This window comes from Euwallacea similis, chromosome 9 (assembly GCF_039881205.1).
Source record: "Euwallacea similis isolate ESF13 chromosome 9, ESF131.1, whole genome shotgun sequence".
Lineage (NCBI taxonomy): Eukaryota > Metazoa > Arthropoda > Insecta > Coleoptera > Curculionidae > Euwallacea > Euwallacea similis.
Window position 1 is genome coordinate 5,120,697 of NC_089617.1, and position 19,658 is coordinate 5,140,354.

The 19,658-nt window shown below is 36.7% G+C and overlaps 2 protein-coding genes across 3 annotated transcripts; one reads left to right on the plus strand and one right to left on the minus strand.

Moving 5' to 3' along the window:
• Positions 1-692: 692 nt before the first annotated feature.
• On the minus strand, positions 693-18,247 carry LOC136411175 (histone deacetylase 4-like). Of its 2 annotated transcripts, XM_066393646.1 has the most exons (7): positions 17,633-18,247; positions 8,975-9,042; positions 7,575-7,729; positions 7,261-7,524; positions 5,696-5,868; positions 4,888-5,220; positions 693-2,115 (listed from the first exon to the last, which is right to left on the minus strand). In XM_066393646.1, the coding sequence occupies exons 1-7, from the start codon at positions 18,013-18,015 to the stop codon at positions 1,014-1,016; spliced, it is 2,478 nt and encodes an 825-aa protein (XP_066249743.1). In that variant the 5' UTR covers positions 18,016-18,247; the 3' UTR covers positions 693-1,013. The 2 variants fall into 2 exon arrangements, with proteins under 2 accessions (XP_066249743.1, XP_066249744.1); XM_066393647.1 differs by lacking the exon at positions 8,975-9,042 and having other exon boundaries at positions 17,633-17,772.
• LOC136411019 (jerky protein homolog-like) lies at positions 2,812-4,848 on the plus strand. Its single transcript, XM_066393424.1, has 4 exons — positions 2,812-3,609; positions 3,685-4,173; positions 4,244-4,477; positions 4,789-4,848. The coding sequence occupies exons 1-4, from the start codon at positions 2,812-2,814 to the stop codon at positions 4,846-4,848; spliced, it is 1,581 nt and encodes a 526-aa protein (XP_066249521.1).
• Positions 18,248-19,658: the final 1,411 nt, after the last annotated feature.

Genomic DNA, 19,658 nt, shown 5'->3' on the forward strand with positions numbered 1-19,658 from the left:
TGAGAATATTTGCCTTGGTAATTACACATACTTAGTAAGAATCTCATTCCACTTTTCACACTGCCCTTATACGTAGAACATAAATAATAGTTCCTTTCAGTGATGATGGTTAGAGATAAAATAAAGGTATTTTTAAGATATTGGTATCTTTGTTGTAACAAAATGATCAAGAAATTGAAAATGATCTATACAGTAATATAATAGTTCCAAATTTGCAACAGATTTCTAGAAAATGAGCAAAAGTTTGTTTATGCTTGGCGGTTTGTCCCAAATACATTCTTGCAGTTGATTAAATAGTACATTTGAACAAATTTGCATCTAAAAAGCAATAAACATACCTTGGAATTAAGCCTTACCATTGAGTAAATTTGTTAAATATGGACATTATATATTTTTCATGCTATTTCAAATATTTAACTTATGTGGGGCAAATTATTTCACCCTTTCCGTTTACTGATATTGGTGCTATTGATAGGAACTTTAAAAAAGTCGTTAAGATTCTTTTATGTAAATCTTGAGGAATCATGATAAATTTGCACACACAAACTGAATTCTTTCCACTATGATTGATTAACCTCATTAACCCGTTACCTACTAACCTAATATAATTCTTTATTTTGACATCTAACCCCTTAATAACTGGTTTTCCAAACTAAATTAGTGCATAAGGGATTTAAGTACAGCAACAATACTTTCTTTTTGAAAAGGTTTTATTATCACGATTCCTTGTTGAAACATTCAATATAATTTCTGTAAATATATTCACCATTAATATATAAACATTTCTCGTCTATATAATAAATAAAAATAACAATCGATAAAGTAAAATAAAACGATTTTATCCTCTTTATTAAAAACTTTCATCTTTCAAATAGATTATAACAAAAATAAACTTGCGGTAGATTTGATCTTAAAATTTAATTTAAAAATGGCCGTCGTCACTTTGAGCAGCGACTGCGCCGTAGGGAATGTTCCATTCTTATTTCTGTCCCCCTCTTTCTCCGCGGATCGCATCAGGCAGGGTAACGACCCACAGCCGGGTGAGGACTGCCAGGGAGGAACGCGGGGGGCGAATGAGTGCTAATCGGAGACGTTACCATGGGGGTGTGCTGCATCGACAGGCTGGCCATTGCGGTGATGGTCTCCTTGTCCTCCTTCTCCGTACGCACAGCGTCCGTAAAGGAACACAGGGCTGTCTTGGATGCCTCTCGTAAACATGGCCAGTGGGCAGCTTGAACTGCGAACACCTTCTGTAATGCGAGGGCGGCATTGGCGCAAGGAGATCGTGCCAATTCCAGAGGAGAAATAGGTGAGGGAGCATCTCCTAGAAGCACGCGAACGCACTCTTCAGCTGAATCGCATATTGAGGTCAAGTCGTACCCTCCCTCAAGCGCCAGCACCACCCTACCATGTGCTAATTGCATCAACTGTCTTGTCATGTAACCGAAACAAGCGGGAGAAACGCGGTAACCGCCCAAAGGGGGCAAATGTCCATCTGTGGCGTCGAATCCAGCCGACACCAAAATCACGTCCGGATCAAATTCTTTAACAATCGGAAACACCACACTCCGAAAGGCTGCCAAATATTCCGCGTCCCCTAGTGGAGGACTCAAACCTCCAGACCACGCTATGTTTACGTTGTAGCCCATCCCCGCCCCGGTACCGCATTCGTTCGCTGCACCTGTTCCCGGGAAGAAATTTCCGTCGTCGTGCCGATGCATGGAAATCACCAAAACCCTGGGGTCATCATAAAAGATCACCTGGGTGCCGTTTCCGTGGTGTACGTCCCAGTCAAAAATAAGTATCTTGTGCACTCGATGTTCTTTTTGCAACACGCGAGCAGCGATCGCCACGGAATTGAAGAAACAGAAACCCATGGCTTGTTGAGGTTCGGCGTGGTGGCCTGGCGGACGAACGATGGCAAACCCGTTCCGGATATCTCCGGTCCAGGTTCGTACTGCCAAGTCCACGGTACCACCCACAGCCATGCGAGCTGCAGGCGCGGTGTAATGCTCGTTCCAGGTGGTGTCCGAATCCACGCCAATTCCTCCGCAATTCAGACGGACAAATGCATTCACGGGAAGAGCACTCAGCTTGCTCATGTCCACTTTGTGCCTGCAAATATATATATACAGTCCAATCGCGGTAGTGTGAACATGCGTTAATATGAACAGCTCGGTGGTATGAACACGAAATTATTTACATTGAACGCCGTATACTGTGAACAGCGTGCACTTTCGATTGTGTGAACAAGTGCATTTATAACGTTTCTGTCTCAGTTTTTGCTTGTGTTATAAATTAATTGCATATCATTTATTATAAATACCAAGTAGTTATTATTTATTATTGTTCTTTTATATTTTTAGAATAAATTTGCAACTCTTATGATTATAATAAATCATTGATCATAAAAGATGAGGGTTTGTTTATCAATTCGTTTTAACGTAAGTGTGAAGAAAGTGATTGGAGATTTGTAAGTGTGAGAAAAATAATGAAGGGTTGTAGGCATGAAAAGGATGTGGAATGTTGTTTATTAATTCTTTTTAAGATAAACATATGCATTTGGGGTGAACCTGATGCATTTTTATATTATGTGACATTCGGTTTCCGACGAGACTACGAGACGTACTTTTTTTCGTTACTAAAACCTATTTAACACTTCAGCATTTTTCTAGTGATCGTGTGTAACATTTGTTTATTGCTGCGGGAAGTTTCTTTTTATGTGTCTCGAAATATTGTGTACGTCGTGTGTGTATGTGTAATTGTGTACGTATCAGAAGAAAATATAGTCCTGTAAATACTCAGCTCAAGATGGGTAAATTAAAGAAAACCTTTTTAAGTTTGAGAGAAAAGGCCAACATTTTGGAAGAGCATAATAAAGGGATGTCTGTCACGATGTTATCCAAAAAGTACGGAGTAGCAAAATCGACAATTTGTGGGATAAAAAAAAAGAAAATTTTGATTATGGATACTATGACTCACACGTTGAAACCATCGAAAAAATGTACTTTAAAGAAGTCAGCATTTCCGCTATTGGAGCAAAAGTTGTACGACTGGTTTCTTAAGCAGAGGGAAAAAAATTTAATAGTATCAGGAGATATGTTGAAACAAAAAGCATTGTTGCTCTCCAAAGATTTAAAAATGAATACAATTTTCACAGCTAGTGATGGTTGGCTGCAGAGATTCAAGCATCGTCGTGGCATAAGATTTTTAAAAATCACAGGAGAGAAATTATCATCCAATCCAGATGTAGTGGATCCTTTCAAAGAGAACCTAAAACGAATGATCGAAGAACATGAATTAAATTGTCACCAAATTTACAATGCTGACGAGACAGGATTGTATTGGCAGTTATTACCTGACAAAACGTATGTCGCATTGGCTGAAAAAACAGCTTCTGGTTTAAAAATTTCAAAACAAAGACTGACATTTATGGGGTGTGTAAATGCTTCAGGATGTCATAAATTGAAACCTCTAGTAATTGGGAAATCCAAAAATCCAAGGTGTTTCAAAAATTTTATTAACCCAGTCGTTTATAAAAGCAATAAAAATGCCTGGATGACAGGAGACCTCTTCAAGACATGGTATTTTCAACATTTTGTACCAGAGGTAAGAGTTAAAATCACTTGTGTTCATTGTGATATATGCTGTTTATGCCAATATTCCAAAATTGTTAATTTGTAGGTGAGATGCTTTCTACGTGCTCAGAAGTTGCCACAGAAAGCAATTCTCCTTTTGGATAACGCACCCTCCCATCCACCAGCAACAGAACTAACAACTGAAGACGGGATGATTTTCGTCAAATTCTTGCCGCCCAATGTTACTCCTTTATTACAACCAATGGATCAAAATATTTTAAGGCTCACCAAAGTGTACTATAGAAAGAGCTTGCTTAGTTCTATTGTATCATCAGAAGAAGCAATAGCGGTAGCTCTCAAGAAAATTTCATTAAAAGATGCAATTCTACATTTGTCTGCAGCATGGGATAAATTAGATGTAACAGTTATTAAGAAATGCTGGAAAAACATTTTTTCAGGTTTTGATGGAGATAAGGAAAATGAAGATGAAGATAACCTTCCTCTAAGTATTTTACAGCTAAAGTTAAGGAATGAAAAGGCATTTGTCCCTGATGCCATTAAGGATACAATAAATTTGTTACAAGAAATTGCTCCAGTAAGTTAATACACAATGAGATTACATGTTTCTCCGAGGTCGACAAAATAATGATAAACTGTAATTTTAGGCTGAATACAGTGCTGCAGATGTGGAAGACTGGACTAAAGACGAGAAAGCAGTTGTTGGTCTGGAAGATGTTTCTTCAGATGAAAGCGACAATGACAATGAAAGTGGTACACATATTGAAAAAATTAGCCATTCCGATGTAATTAGAGCATTAAATATGGCCATAGAATGGTGCAATCAAAATTCAATGAATATAAGTGAAATAATCACTCTTAAAAAGATTCTCGAACAAGCAGTAATGGCAAAAATTTCTCAAAAAAATGTCAAAAAAAAAATTACTGATTTCTTTCATCTTTGAAATGTATAATTTGGTTTGGTATTTATTAATAAACTATTATTAAAAAAACTTATTTAGTTACACCCTCTTTTCTGTGAACACCCTCGTTGGTATGAACTACCCTAGGATTTTTTGTGTTCACACTATCGCGATTGGACTGTATATGCATTTGAAGGATTAAAATCGACTATACGAAACTCGCCCCTGACGATAAATCGTAAAATTTAAATTCTTCTTTTATTTGAATTTTTCAACTAAATGCATTATAGAAATGGAATTTCGAACACTCACTAACAACAATTAAACCTTCACCTATGCTTATAACCTAAATGTATCGTCGACTACACTCGAATTTGACTAGGTTTTACCTGTTAAGGGAGCTGGTACCATATAATAGCGCGTGCGTCTCAGAATGGCACAGCTGCAGCTCTTGCGTGGTGGCCTTCCGAGGGCGGAGCCTGTCGCACCTGGAAACCAATCCGGTTTCGAGCAGTCTGGACCAAATGCTCTGCAACCGGCCGGCATGCTCAGGATGAAGGATGTTGTTAGCGCACACACAGGCATGTTTGAGCATTTGACTGTCGTACGCTAAACCGGTGGTGGGGGAAGAAGAGGCCCGACGCCTGGTCAACGCAGGTATCCCATCGGGCGCACCTAGGTGAACCACCGGCGAACTTAGCGCTCGGGATAATGGGCGGATACTGAGGATGAAACAAGAGCAAAATCATTTAATGAGCCAATCTCTTATATTTATTAGACCGATTTGACTGGAATTGTTCACGGGTCCCTATCAAATAGAGATTCGGTACACGTCCATGTCCGCGAAACGAAAAAAGAAACAATAATATTCCAATTAATTAGAATTTTCAAAAAATATTGGATTTATTTTATCAATAATTTCGTTCGTTTTTTTAAGTATTTGAAGTAAATGAGAACAATTTAAGCCCCCCATTAGACAACACGGTCACGTAATAACAGCGTGTCGTCGCGTAGCCTCCCTCAATTCGGATTATTCAAGAAAGTCCATGGAGAGCGGCCTTGAAGGCGCCCTCTAAAAATAGCCAAATCGATAAAGTGTATGGGCGACCACCTACCGGTCCGAAAATAGAACCAGCGGCGGCGCGTCTGGACAGAGGATTTACCATAAATCCACCCCCTGCTTTATAATCGACTTACCTCCTAGATTCGTTGGCTCTAAGCTCTAAATCCCTCTGCTCCTGTTCCTCGGGGGGTGGCTGAGGCGGCTCAGGTTCGGGGGGCAGGGGTCCACGAAGGAGAGGATGGCCCAAAGGCAAGGGGGATGACTGAGTCCTTCCTAAGGGTCGTATTACTCCTCGGACTTGAGGTTCCTTCAAAAATAGTTTATCATTTGTTATTTTGTTCCCTAATTCCTAATTTCTAGTGAAGGAGAATCCGATAGTGAATTTTTATCTTTAGTCGCTTTCGAGACACAAATTTGTGCAATCTTTATGAAAAATTGCTGTTTTTACCGTTAAAACTCTCATTTACCAGCACTGTGTCAATATCATCTAATCATATTCAGCGACATCAACTCCGCATTACATTGCCATATTTGCTTATTATATGAGTTAGGAGACGACAAAAGTTATGACACAATGATTCTACTATCTAAGTAGTAAAGTAGACTTTGAATGCTATTAATACGTCCATTATATTTTCTGTCTTCATTTAATAGTCTTTATAGAAAGAGGTAGGTTGATATGATGGTGGAAAATGAGAGAAAAACAAACAAAATCCGTAATTTTTCTTTTTTTATTATAATTTTTTAGTTTGAAATTGAAGTATTTTGATCCCTCACAAGAGAGGTATGGTTTTTAGTGAAGAAATTCTTATGAAGAGATATAAATAATTGCTTGATCGTGAATATTAATATCCTTTTCATACAATCTAATAAGATTTATGGTCAAAACCTCTTGCGTATTTTTCGCAACTTTTCTTTTGGTGAACACGAACTTTGTACATCGCCAGAGCTTTATAAAGGTCTCCAGGGCCTCCATTATTGCACTTGCATGATTTGAATTGTTTTTAATGTAGTACAACTGCTGCAGCTTGACGAGAATTTCTTGTCTATTTCCCGAATTAGATACACGAAAAGGATCCTAAATATTCTTCATAAATTCTACTCAAAACCTCAGAAAAATCCCATAGAAAGTTTAATTTTTCCGGGGATTCGGATCGAATCTAAATGGGAAACCTGACGGAATTCGTTTCGTTTTTTATAGCAGACAAATTAAGACTGCTAAACAAAATTTCTGGACATGTGTTGGAATCTCAATCACTCCAATTTAAAAACTTATTGGACTCCTAGATATTGCCAGAATAAACAACCATAAGAGGGTCTAAAGCTTAAAGATTCGTGTCTGGAGTCCTGTTAAATGAACATAAACAATTCTGGAAAAAAATTACAGAGATCAGACTTGCATCTTCTCAGACAGTGGTTAAATTGCAATGCTTGGAAAACGAACAAATTCTGGAAAAGGATAATTGGATGACACTAAAGATTTATAAATTGAGTACGTCAAAAACCAAGTCGAGTTACTTCATTTTAGGGACGATCACGATTTTTTAAAGCTATTGGTATTCCTAGATTGGATGTTTGTTTAAACTCAGCTTAGTACAGCTCTGATTTCCCAGAGATGGAAGCAATGGGGAGGCAAAAAATATGTGCCTAGGGCGCCAATTTTAACGCAGCCCTCGGGGCTTCTCCAGAAATCACTCACCTGTAATTCACTAATTGTATCCAGAGGTGTCTCTTCATGCTCGCTATCGATAGCAGGCAATGAAGGATAAAAAGGCAAAGTACCGGGCAACATCTGCCCGGTCAAAGGCATTCCCAGGCGGGCGGTGCACGCCGCCCTTACTGCCGCCTCTGACAGATCTGGCGTCAGCACGTGATGGGCCGCCAACGAGATGTTCGGCATCGAGGGACTGCTAAACAGGGGTAATCGCTGACATTCCTCGGCTTCGCACGGTGGACTCAACTCCTGCACATTTACCATTAAAACTTAGCTTTTTCCGAACGGTCATATATTACCTTGGGTGGTTCTTGGGGCGGAGATTCGCTGGGCGGCAGGCAGGAGCTCAAAAGCTTCTTCTTGAGCGATGGCGGAAGTCTTTTACTCATTGGGCTACTTCTACGTTCCATGACGCGTTGTTTTAAGCGTACTTTGAGCAGGTTAGGCTCGGAGGCTGTAACATCGCGATATTGTAGTTTTTAAAGACATTACAACGAAAATTCGAAGTTTTTTCCATGTCACAATGTCAATCCGTAATTAGTTTGCATGGATACGCGACAAGCAGCTAAAAAGATAAGTCAACGTGGATTGATTAGCGTATTCTAATGGAAATCGCCATACCTAAGAGCGATGATATTATTTATCGATTTATTAATTTTATTACAACCCTGAAGCTTGACACACAAAATTGTAATTTATATACATAAATAACTCGCAGCTTTCTGAGGCTCTTGCCTTAAATTCTAGACAAAGTATTAAGGGTATAAATAGGTATAAAATTTATAAAATCATGCAGTTTAGGGTTGTACTTTGTACTTGTCCATTAATCTTTTAACTACTGCACCTGATGCTAATCACGTAATAACAATTCTAGAACCTTTTTTCAACCCTTTCGCGTGAAAGGTCACTACAATAATCAGGCGATTACCTCGTCCAGTTTTTTCTCTCTGGTTGTTATAATGTATGCAACAGAACTTTTAAGACAATCTTCGAAGGACTCTATATGTATGTTCTAAGAATAAGTTGATTTTGAAATTGGTTTGACAACTTAATCGTTCATGAATAAAAATTCACAAGTCTAAGTAAAATGATTGATAAAGGTCCATTGTATTCGATAGCCCGCAATTGAGTTCTAAGTAACTTTGAATGGAGCTTATTTCAATTTCATTGATCTTATGGTAGTTCCTACGACGTATCTATTTTTTGATGTGAGCTTCTTCACTCTGATCATTTACATATATATATATATATATATATATATATATATATATCGATCATTTTTGGGCTTTATTTAGTCGCAGAACATATGACCAGAGTTGGGAAACTTACACCGAAAAACAGCTGCGTTGTAAAATGTTCAGCTGTTCTATTAAAGATACTTCCATCCACAGTCTTCTAAGGCAAGTTAGAACTAAACTGCAGATCATCGAAGTCAATGGATCTTTATCAATCATTTAATTGAAGCATATGAATTTGTGTTCATGTACGATTAATATGTTATACCAGTTTTGAAGAAGACTAATTCCAAAAATATACATATAGTTTGTTCAAAATTGCTTCAAATATTGGTACATATGTACATTACCACATAAAGGTTCGTAAGCTATTTGACGTCTGATCTACGCATATACGCATACGCCCCTTGGGGAGTCATTAAATTATTTGAATGACACACCACCATCAGACAATAGACCTTTACCTGTTTTTCGTAATGGAAAATCGTTATTCGTTGTCGAGGAGTCTGATGCTGTATCCATGCCTTCCGACCTGAAACGAAAAAAAGACGAATACGTTCGATTCAATAAAGTTTGAATACAAATTGGACTCGATAAGGATAGAGACCAACAAATTGCAATTTCTAGTGTACATAATGATGTCTATATTTAGCTAAGTCACGCTAAAGTCACTTTGGTACCAAGATGACTTTAAGCTTGACTTTAACCTTGAAACGTATTGAACTATTTGATAAGACTTCGACCATCATTACTGCGGCATAGTTCAGATAAGGGCCGAATACTTTGCGGCTATGTTGGCTTTGAAAATCCAGAATAATCAATATTTAAAATTAATGACCAATGGGGTCAACGATGGAGCGATAAGTTTACTGGCAAATCACATACGTGGCTGACGAGTACACGTTACAAATATATATAAAAAAAATAAATTTGCTGCACGCAATAGCAATTTTACGGAAAAATCATGGTGCAATTGCAGTACCTATAGAAAGAACATGAAACTCCCAATTATTAACATTAACAACAATGAATTCCGGAAACTAATTGTCACTACTAAATTATTCAAAAAGCAAGTTTCCTGGAACTCTCAAGCTCAAGGTAATCACCTCATCTAACTGAAATAATTACCAATCTACGAAATGAAATTTTGATTCCGCATGAACTGCAAGTTCATTGTTCTTACAGGTATAGATTTATTGTTCTCTATTTATAAAGCATTGTGCTGGTTTAATTGAAAACTCGTATCTGTTCTACGGACGAGTCGATATACAAACTCTACAAGGTACAATGTGTAATACCCATACAAGCTACGTAATCGCATATTAACTAATGATAAAAATAACCTGCATGCTTTTGTGGAAATGATAGGTACACCTCGTCAAGGCTGATTTTAATTCTCAATAAATTGTATCAATAAATATTTCCATTACACGTTAAGTGAATGTTTTAAATAATGAGTTGTATATATTATACATCGTTAATCGGTAGGAAATATGGATATATGTATACGCAAGTAAATTAGTTCGTAATCATACTTTTGATCACAAACCAAACACACGGAAGAAAGCGTAAATTTTTGTGAGGTATGATAATAGAACATTTCTAGCAAACATTGTACATAATGAAATTGTCGGCTGAGGTGTTGTAGCACAGATTAGAATGAAAGGGTATTGTGTGTGTGTACTGCTTGTAGGTATATTAATTATTACACCTTGGCATTACGCTAAACTTAATCAATATTTTCTAGACAATGATTAAGAGGTCAAGAAGAAAATTATCAAAGAATCGGCTACTGAAATAAGAAAAGACATTTTCTGAAGCTTTCCGATTACTACAGAAATAAAGAATTATCCTGTTGAAAAAAAAATGTATTACTGAATTTGCTTAAAACTCACAAAAAGGTTTACACTGCTTACAAGGCCAATTTGCAAGTATTTGGATTTACATTACTAAATATACGAGGGGCTAAAAATTTTAACTAAAAGTGTAAATAAATAATTAGATATAATAAGTTAAAAAAAAAATTAAATACAAAATTATAAAGTCCATTTCTGTTTGCAAGACTGTCCTGTTCTCTGATCCAAACGCAACGTGAATATCAGTTATGAACTTCAATTGTATAATCGGACTACACTTCGATCACACATTAGCTTTCTTTCTCTAAGTTAATAAAATAAATAAGGACACTAATTATAAATTGGATCTATTTAACGATCCTATCGCCACCTAGAACGACCGATAGACATTTACTTGACAAATGACAAAAGTTTTACCGCTTACAGCCATTTTTGGCGTTTTCTTGTTTTCCTTAAAAGCACAATGTTCCATTTCAATTTTCATGAAAAATAAGAGTTTATAACTGCTTTTCTTTAATTTTGTTAGGTAGAATAGAATAACCATTCCACAAGGACAAAATAAACCTTGTATTGTCAGTTTGGAACATGCAGTTAAGTTGATTGGGAAGCCGTAACTTCAATGCTTGTAAAGGAAATAAGGAGCTTCTTTATACATAAATGATAAATCAGGCCTAACGATAAGCTTTAATTTTTCGATATATGCAAAGGACCCTTTTTAGCTTGTAGTCAGCTTAAAGCGTCCCACAGAGAGAGATTTCCCCAATTTTTATGAGCATGTGAAACTCAAGGTAGGTAGCCTTTGCATGACTGAAATTATTTCTTCCAATGAAGTAAGCGCTAGAATTTTGTAATTCCAAGGCGATTTCTTCTGCAAAACAAGCCCGATATTCAAGTGTAAATGATCCACTTCTCTAGTAAGTTGTAAATATAAAATGTAGGAAAATAATTGTATGATTAATGGATTCAATTTTTTACTGTTTACTTGAACCTGCTCCAAGTACAAACACCTGGGTTGGCAGAATCCTAATTATACCCCACTTCCACTGACGTCAGTGCATAGGAAATTTTTACAACCACTCTCGACGTGGTTTGAAAGGGCTCTTTTCCCTCAATAACGTATTCACGATTGCGTGTCTTAATTCAAACTAATGACCTACTTTCGTTGCCAAAGCTAAATAAATAATAATTTTATAACACGCCTGTGTTATAATTAGGGAAAAAATAAATATTGCAACTGTTTTGATTGGCTCCGAAAATACGCTGCAATAAAATCTAAACGACACGCTTCAAACCCATCTATATTAGATGTAGTAATAGATTGACCGGGCCGGTTAAATTTAGACCCATCTATCTCTCCGGTAATAATTTATTCGTTTGAGTGAGCGCCAAAGGTGAGCAATTCCTGAAAAAAAAGTGCGGCACTTGCGCATAGGAGGCGAACGACCCTGCGAATTTCAAGCCAAAACAAAAAGGCCTGCTTTGTCTTTGTTCCCGCTCATAACATGAGAGATACATCGCGATTACGCTGTTGTGGACAGATAGCGTTTAAAAATAAACGCGACCCAAACTAAAAATAGGAAATTTCATTAATAGAAATGTCCGCTTTTAACTGAGCGTTCGTGACTCAATGTGAATTTTTATACCACATGTTAAGTCGGTATTTTTAACTTTCTACGTATATATGCACATTGTTTTAAGCCGAAGTTGCTTTTGTTAGGGCGGAGTTCATACATAATCTTATTTTCTTAAGCAGAAACTAAATTTTATTGAAAAAAAAAATTAAAAGTATTCACCTCAAATTATTAATTTTAGTAGTACATATCGAAAATGTCCACTCGAGATTAGGCTACTATCAGCACTTTAATGGTAAGCAAATTAATGTTTAATAAACTTTTTCTCGAGGAGGTAAACAAACGGTTGCTTCTTAGTTTTTAATACTTAGCATCAAGAGGGTTTCTACTCACGGCGGGTAAAAGTTGGTTCTAATTAATTAGAGACAATAATATAAGATTATACTGTTTCATGCATATGATTGGAGGGATAAGCCGAGTATTAACCAAATAAACCATGTATGTTTCAACCTGAACCATCCTTATGAATTAAAGTAATTTTCTATTTGACGTGGACTTGGTTATTTACACAATTACAATGATTTTTCTGTAAATTTTCCAAGTAATTTGAAGCAGAAGTACTTGTGAATTATCACATTTGCGAAGATACTTGTGCAGTAGATTAGAATGGTGGCTATTTTGATAATATAACATGGTTATTTTATTGACAGATACAAGTTGTGTCAGTAAAGCTTTCAAAGAATAATGACTCATAGTATAAAATTCATTATATACAAAAATTAGTAATTTCCCTATATTTTGTAAATATAAAATTATCAAAATTCCCCATATACATATTTATGTATAATGTGGCTCACTTAAAAGCGAAACACTCCTATATAATCTGTTTTTATCGTCCGATGTTGGATAACTTTTTTTTTTGGCTTGTAGAGCGAGAAAAATTATAGTTCAGGATAGTGTCACGCTTTTTGTTGTAAAAACCAATTCCTACTATGTAATTTTTTAGAGACCGAAATTACAGAATATTTTTTAACATCGTGTGGATAATTCCCTAGATCATCTCTCTATTCGTTTTATCGCAGAGAAAAAGAAAAGAACAATTATTGCGAATACATATACAGTGTTAGTAAATAAGTGCGAAAGATTTTAATGGATGATTGCTGGGTTTTTTTTAAGTAAAAAAATTCATATAAACCCAGGTCCGAAAATGCTTCCAAGATACAGTGTTAAAATTCTTATACGACTATGCCATAACATATTTTTAAAGAAAAAAAGGCACGCCAACGATTTTTTTCTTATGTTCCATTAATTGTTAACAAAAAAGACAAAAATTATTTTAAAACTAAGTATAATTGTAATAAATGTCGAAAATGACTGCCCTCAGCCGTGACACAAGAGTCTATTCTTCGCCTCATTGACTGGCGTATTCATTGAAATAATTTTTTATCTTGAAAACGGCTACATGAGCGACAACAAAATACTAAAAGGTCTTTTATGTTAACAATTAATGAAACGTTTGAAAAACATCGTTGGCGTGCTTTTTCCTTAAAAATATGTCATGGCATGGCCTTACAAGAACTTTAACGCTCTGTATCTTGGAAACTAAGCGTTTTGAGTTTATATGAACTTTTTTACTCAAAAAAACCTCAATAATCACCCATTAAAATCTTTCTTACTTATTTACTAACACCATGTATACATATGTTTAATCATAGAAAGTCCACTTAGCCGCGACACCTTGATCTAGTTAGAAGTATATACAATTCCGTCGTCCTAAAGTATATAAAATTATTTTTTTGCTGCTTCCAGTGGGTACGAGAAGCAAGAGGAGGGTAATCAGTTAAAAAAAACTTGGTAGTAGGCCGTAAACGCAGGGCATTAATTAAGTCATTCGCTACCTGCCATCAAATATTTAACGAATAGATACCACCTGATGAATTTGTCCTAGATATGTTTGACACACTTCAGCCCCTACTTGAGATTTGATTTATCTGTGCAAGAAATGTTGCATCTGCACGACAGGACGCTAAATGATAAGTGAGACACAAGTGAGTAAAATTTGAACTAATGGAGGGAAAAATAGAGAAAACAAAGTTAATGGAAAAAAATAAATTGGAGGAATTCCTTTAAGTTAAGATGGTACGGGTTTTCACTCAAATTCACCAGTGATTTCGCTCTTCGCATAAAGATGATTACTTCACTTCCTAGAGTGGTTGCTCAATTTAAAGAAACAGAGCTGTCTTAGCAGGAAGCTACATATGATGTTAAAATTTCCCATAATTTCATAATGGAGAGTCTTTGTGATCTTTAAAGCTTTTGGAAGTCGAATTCGGGTCCTCAAAATCTGATCTTTTCCTCGCTAATTTGATTTAAATAAAACTTTCAAGCACTCTAATTCCTGCAAAACCGCCGTCCATATTAGAATCGAATATGGCACGCACGCCCCCGCATTTACTGGGGGTTGTTCTATATTTAGAAGCGCGAGGGCGAAACAGTGGCGTCCTCGTTGGCTCTTTGTTTATTTGTGTTGAGGCGCGGTCTAGTGGTTTTGTCGGCTGCCGCCCCTGCAAACAGGTTGCTGGTCTATTTTTAGTTCTGCGACGTCAATTGTTATTCGCCCCGGGGGTGGCGGCATAATTTACTGGGAATGCAACCGGCGGGCCGGCGCGTTGACCAGACCTGCTGTTCTTGGACTTATATGTGCGCAGGCAGTCAACGAAAAAATGAGGCCTTGAACTTTCGTTCCCTGATCTGATACAAATAACAAAACATTTCGCTTTCTATGGTCTTTTCTTAGAAATAACGCTTTTATTAAATAAGGTCAAAAGTGAATTTCCGGTCGTCGTGGCAACGCCATTTCCAACCTGCTCGCTTGAGATTTTTGGTCTTTGATGCCATATTTTGTCGTGTTTGGGGGAATAAAAAAAGCGAAGCCCGGGAGAGGCGATTAACGATTACATTTTCTAAAGTCCGTCATAATTTATTACCGTAGTGGAATTGTTCTTCAATACATAATCCAATCAATGCAGTTGCGCGCCACTAGAACAAGCTCATGTTCACATTTAGGAAGGCGAAGGTTACACACAATAACAGACCGTATTTTTATTTTTATAGCTTATTTAATTGCCCTCCCGTCTATTTTTAACTCGTAGGTAGATAAGTGAGTGAATTAAAACTAGCTGGCAGTTGACGAGATAGTGTGCTGTAATTTGACATGCTTGATGCTTAACGGAGAAACGAGTTTCCGCCGTATCCTGTTTTCAGTTTGAAATGTACCCAATTATTATTAAAACCCAAGGGTTAGAGCGGTCGTTCTCGGATATCATTAAATTTGCCCCTGACACGAGCTTGAATGGACAGCTGGAAAAGGGTGAAAATTTCCTAGTACGTTAAATCCCTATAACCGCTGGTGTAAGCGGGCCACGCACATGCCTAAAAGCCTTGACCTTTTGTAATGTGTTTTCGCGACCCTTAAATAATAAGCAAGTGAATTTGATGGTTATTTAGAGGTGCGGTTTGGTCCAGAAAGTTGTGCTGATTGAGGTATTTGTTTCTATCACGGTTTAGGTTGATTCAGGTCAGCTTTTGAAAGATCTAAAGTACTTCAAAAACTGAGTAATTTTGCTGAAACTGAGTTTTGAACCCCATTGGGTCCAGGCCAATTCAATGGCTTGCACAAAAAATTGTATAACTGATATAAAACAAGCTTTAGGCTAATTTTTAAGATGATTAAAGGCAATACATAAATGGGGTGAATAAATCGGATATCCTCCAGACCCGAGCTCTAGAATAGAGTCTGAAAACTTTAAGAAGAACACCGCTACATGAGCATTTTACCACACTCATATCAATTAGTTAAGTTGGAATACTATGACATTGCAGTGTTCTTTTTAAAACGTTCGGACTCGACCCGTACTTCTCATTTCCCTTTTCGGATGGGGAGGAGATTTACTTGCAACATAATATAAATGATAAACAACCATTATATTTGTACCTTAATAGTACGGTTGTAAAATGTCCAGTTAAGAAAATATATTTTACTTGTCCGAATATTGGATCGGTAAATTATCGGATAATTTTAGTCAATTTTAAACAGTGGAATAATGTTTTACTTGTCTACGTAGTTGTCCGATAAATTACCGGACAATTCCATTTTATATGCCAAAAGTATGAACTGTCCTTTGCGCCACATATGTCACTGTTTCTGTAATCATTGAATTTATTGGCCAAATTCATACATTTCCGAACAAATTCAATACAACTTGTTCGTCTTGGTTAAGTATTTTTGCAGTAATTTACCGATCAGACAATTGCCATCACACTCCACCTAAGAGTTAATAGTGGCAATATTTTCATAATAATTTTTTTAAAGAAAGCAAAGCATTAGTTAAGATGCAGATTTAAACAATGTTTAAAACACAATGAGTTTAATCAAAGTTGAAAACCTTAAACCTCATTTAAAATTTAGTAAAATTTACAGTTCAAAAATAACTAGTTTTAAACATAAAAACTGTGTTTAAAACTCAAATATTCTGACAATCAAAATATATATGTATATTGAATTTAAAATCACAGGGTAGATTGCGATTGTGGACGTTAAAACACCTAAAAAAATCTTGGAAATTCCATGAATCTCCTTAAAATAGGGATCTTGAACTTGAACATCAAAATATCTGGGTGATTGTCCCACATATAAAATGCAGGTGCCTAAAAAAGATTATTTGTATTTTATAACAAAATATTCTCAAAATTCGTCTAAATAGTTACAGAGGGGATTTTGAGTTAATTTATGAAATAACTGAAAATGATGGATGGGGTTATTGCCCTAAATGAAGATACCTTGAACTGAATTTTAAAGACGTTTGAGTCACTAACTGAAGTGTCCAAGGTTTGTTTTGGATTCAAATCAGTGGATTAGAGTGGAAAACAGTATTCTGCAATATGAACCTTGACATCAAATAGATATTCCTATAGTAATCAAATAAACTTTCAGGATGGTAACTGGCAACAGCAGGAAATAAGAAATAATCTCATAGGATTTTAGCTCCAATGATGTTAGGAGGCTAGGTCCTTGGCGTTTTTGTCATGAAAAATCATGTAAGTTAATGATTCTTTTAATAAACCAACCATGGCCTTTGCATGAAAGTAACAATTTAAGTAAATCAACAAACTCCAAAAACCCCTAATTATTAATAATTTCCTCTATCAAGTAAAAATCAAACAAAGAGGGAAAGGAGTCATTGCCATGGAGGACGTTCTCTATAGTATTTGGATTTTGATACCTCTTTTATTACATTCTTGGCAGTTTAAATTTAGTGTTTCTGCTGACTAAAGAGAACCTCTTAACTTTGTTGGAATAACTGATGAGTTGTTGAATGAATGTAATGCACCTTTTAACACCCGCGGACCTCTTATCAGCCCTATCAGTCTATGTTTATTTGTCTTTGTTATTCAAATATGTGTACCCAACACAACATTTTTGGATTGTTCCTTTAAAAACACGAAAAAGCTGAGGCGTTCCTGTTATTAGTAATTGTTCTTGTTAAAATTAAGCGCAGCCGCCTGTATAAAGATGAAAACCTTGAAATGCAATGGTACTATGCGAGGTACTATCTCGTTCAATTTAAGCAAAAATCCGGCTTGTTTACAAACACGCCTGCGGTACTAACAGCGCAATAAGAACCTTTGAACTTACCAGCAGGAATTGTCTGGACGGGCGATCTTCGAATTGCCCGATCTCCGTTGCCTCAGGAAGTCCTGCAGCTTTTGCTTGACCTCCGTAGAGGCCACCGCGCTCTCCTCATGTTTTTCCTTCTTCCTGAGGGCTTCGAGTTGCTCCCGCTGCCTGATCTCCTGCAGCTGTTTCTGACGTTCCCAGAACTCCTCCAGGTGCCGTCTGAGTTGTTGCTCGTGCTGTTCGGCGAGGTGCTGTTGCTGCTGGTGGAAGTGCTGCAGCAGGATTTGATGTTGCAGCTGTTGTTGTTTCTTGATCTGCAAGATTTGCTGTTCGAGTTCCCGCTCGGCCGCCTCGCCGTCGGCCATCCCCTGCTGTTTGTTGTTGGTTATTGCCCAGGACATCGGTACCTGACACTGAACCGCACCACCACCGATAGGAAACACTGTACACTAGTAAAAAAATGACACGATGTTAATTAATTCCTGCTGTTGACGAAGTTTATTGTGTCGTGAGGTCATTTCGGTCGCAGTTACGCTCGGATATATGGGTATACGTACACGCCACAGGACTGCGAATAACATAGCAGCGTTGCCGAGTTGCACATATTGATAGAAGCGCCGACAGCGCCGCGCATAGCGAACTACGTTGAATGTTCCGTCTTTGTTATCCTACTAAAATGCCCGCTATTTCCTTCTCTTTAATCAGAAAAGTTAGTATGTGGCTCGAACGCCAGTGGTGTAACTGAGTGTAGGGATTTCTCAGGTGACCATCCCAACATCGCCACTCATCATTAGTGCGAACATCATTGGCACGTGTTTAAACTGTTTGTTGTCTTTATGGTCGTCTTCAAGGAAGGTGTGTTTATTACGTGGTAAATAGGACCTAAAAAAAAGGATATTAATCTTAAATGTGATAAATTCCGCCATTGTGTCAAGAAACACGCAACTTTGTTCTAGTACTCCACTTTTTCACTTTTGCCACTTTTTATACATAAAACCGGCAATTATTTAATCTGCTCACCTCATCTTTCTTAGAATGGCCTTATCGCCGACAGTTTGCACCACGTGGCAACCGAGCGCGGAATGTTAAATTGCCAAGGTTGCGGATAAAAATAGAAAATCTTTATTATAAATAAATCCATTTTTCGTAACGATTTACAAATAGAGGCTTCGCTAGAGCGTTTCGGGCTTTAAAACTGTGGCGTAGGCTTATTTCGTCTATTTGGGCCCCAGTGTGCTTAAATAGATATCCACCGTTTATAATTAACTCACGCTAAACACGATTTCGGCTAAAAATAAACCGGCCGAACATCGAGCGCTTTGTTTCAATCGAACGTGGCGCATTTCAAACGAAATATGGTGATTATACAATTGTTATTGTCCTATAAAAATAAATCTTCAATACGGGCTATATCTAGTTGTTGCATATGTCCTTAGATGGGTATTTGGAAGTGACTTAAACAATAAACCATTGGAAAAATGATTTCAATTACAGCGATAAAACTGCATATACCCAATAACATAACTTAATTTCCGCATTTTCATTGTTAGTAAATTTCTAAAATTCATTGAAAAAATGTCGTAAGTACCTACACGCAGCCTCAAACTTTTGATGAGAAACCGAGTTGAAATTTTTTCAATTCAGTGTATGAAAAACTTGAAGGAACTAGAGTTCTCCGGCATCATTATATCTCATAATTATTGTCAATGAACTATTGTGAATGCAGATTAAATAGCTTCAATTTAAATACCATTTTAAATTAATCTTACAAGATAAACTTCCAGCAATTTAAGGCGAGGAGTTCTGTAAAACATATTTGTTTTGTGTATCTTCGTTTCTATATTTTTTATATATTTATATATTTCTTATAAATAGATTTAAGTTAACAGAACCATTCAATATAGAAACAAACTGTTTTATTTACAAAAATGTAAAATTTATTTGATCCATTTACCTTCATTAATAGGACTAAACTACTAGCCATATTTGAAAAGTGGTGTTCTTGGCCTAGTATTAGATGGCGCTGCCCTTTATGATCCTCGAA

Excerpts from the sequence above, each read along its gene's own strand:
- LOC136411019 (XM_066393424.1), top strand. The coding sequence starts at position 2,812 with ATGGGTAAATTAAAGAAAACCTTTTTAAGTTTGAGAGAAAAGGCCAAC. Across the intron at positions 3,610-3,684 it reads TTCAACATTTTGTACCAGAG|GTGAGATGCTTTCTACGTGC; the intron begins GTAAGAGTTAAA and ends GTTAATTTGTAG. Across the intron at positions 4,174-4,243 it reads TGTTACAAGAAATTGCTCCA|GCTGAATACAGTGCTGCAGA; the intron begins GTAAGTTAATAC and ends CTGTAATTTTAG.
- LOC136411175 (XM_066393646.1), bottom strand. The coding sequence starts at position 18,015 with ATGTCCTGGGCAATAACCAACAACAAACAGCAGGGGATGGCCGACGGC. Across the intron at positions 5,869-7,260 it reads ATACAATTAGTGAATTACAG|GAACCTCAAGTCCGAGGAGT; the intron begins GTGAGTGATTTC and ends CTATTTTTGAAG. Across the intron at positions 2,116-4,887 it reads GGTACCAGCTCCCTTAACAG|GCACAAAGTGGACATGAGCA; the intron begins GTAAAACCTAGT and ends ATATATTTGCAG.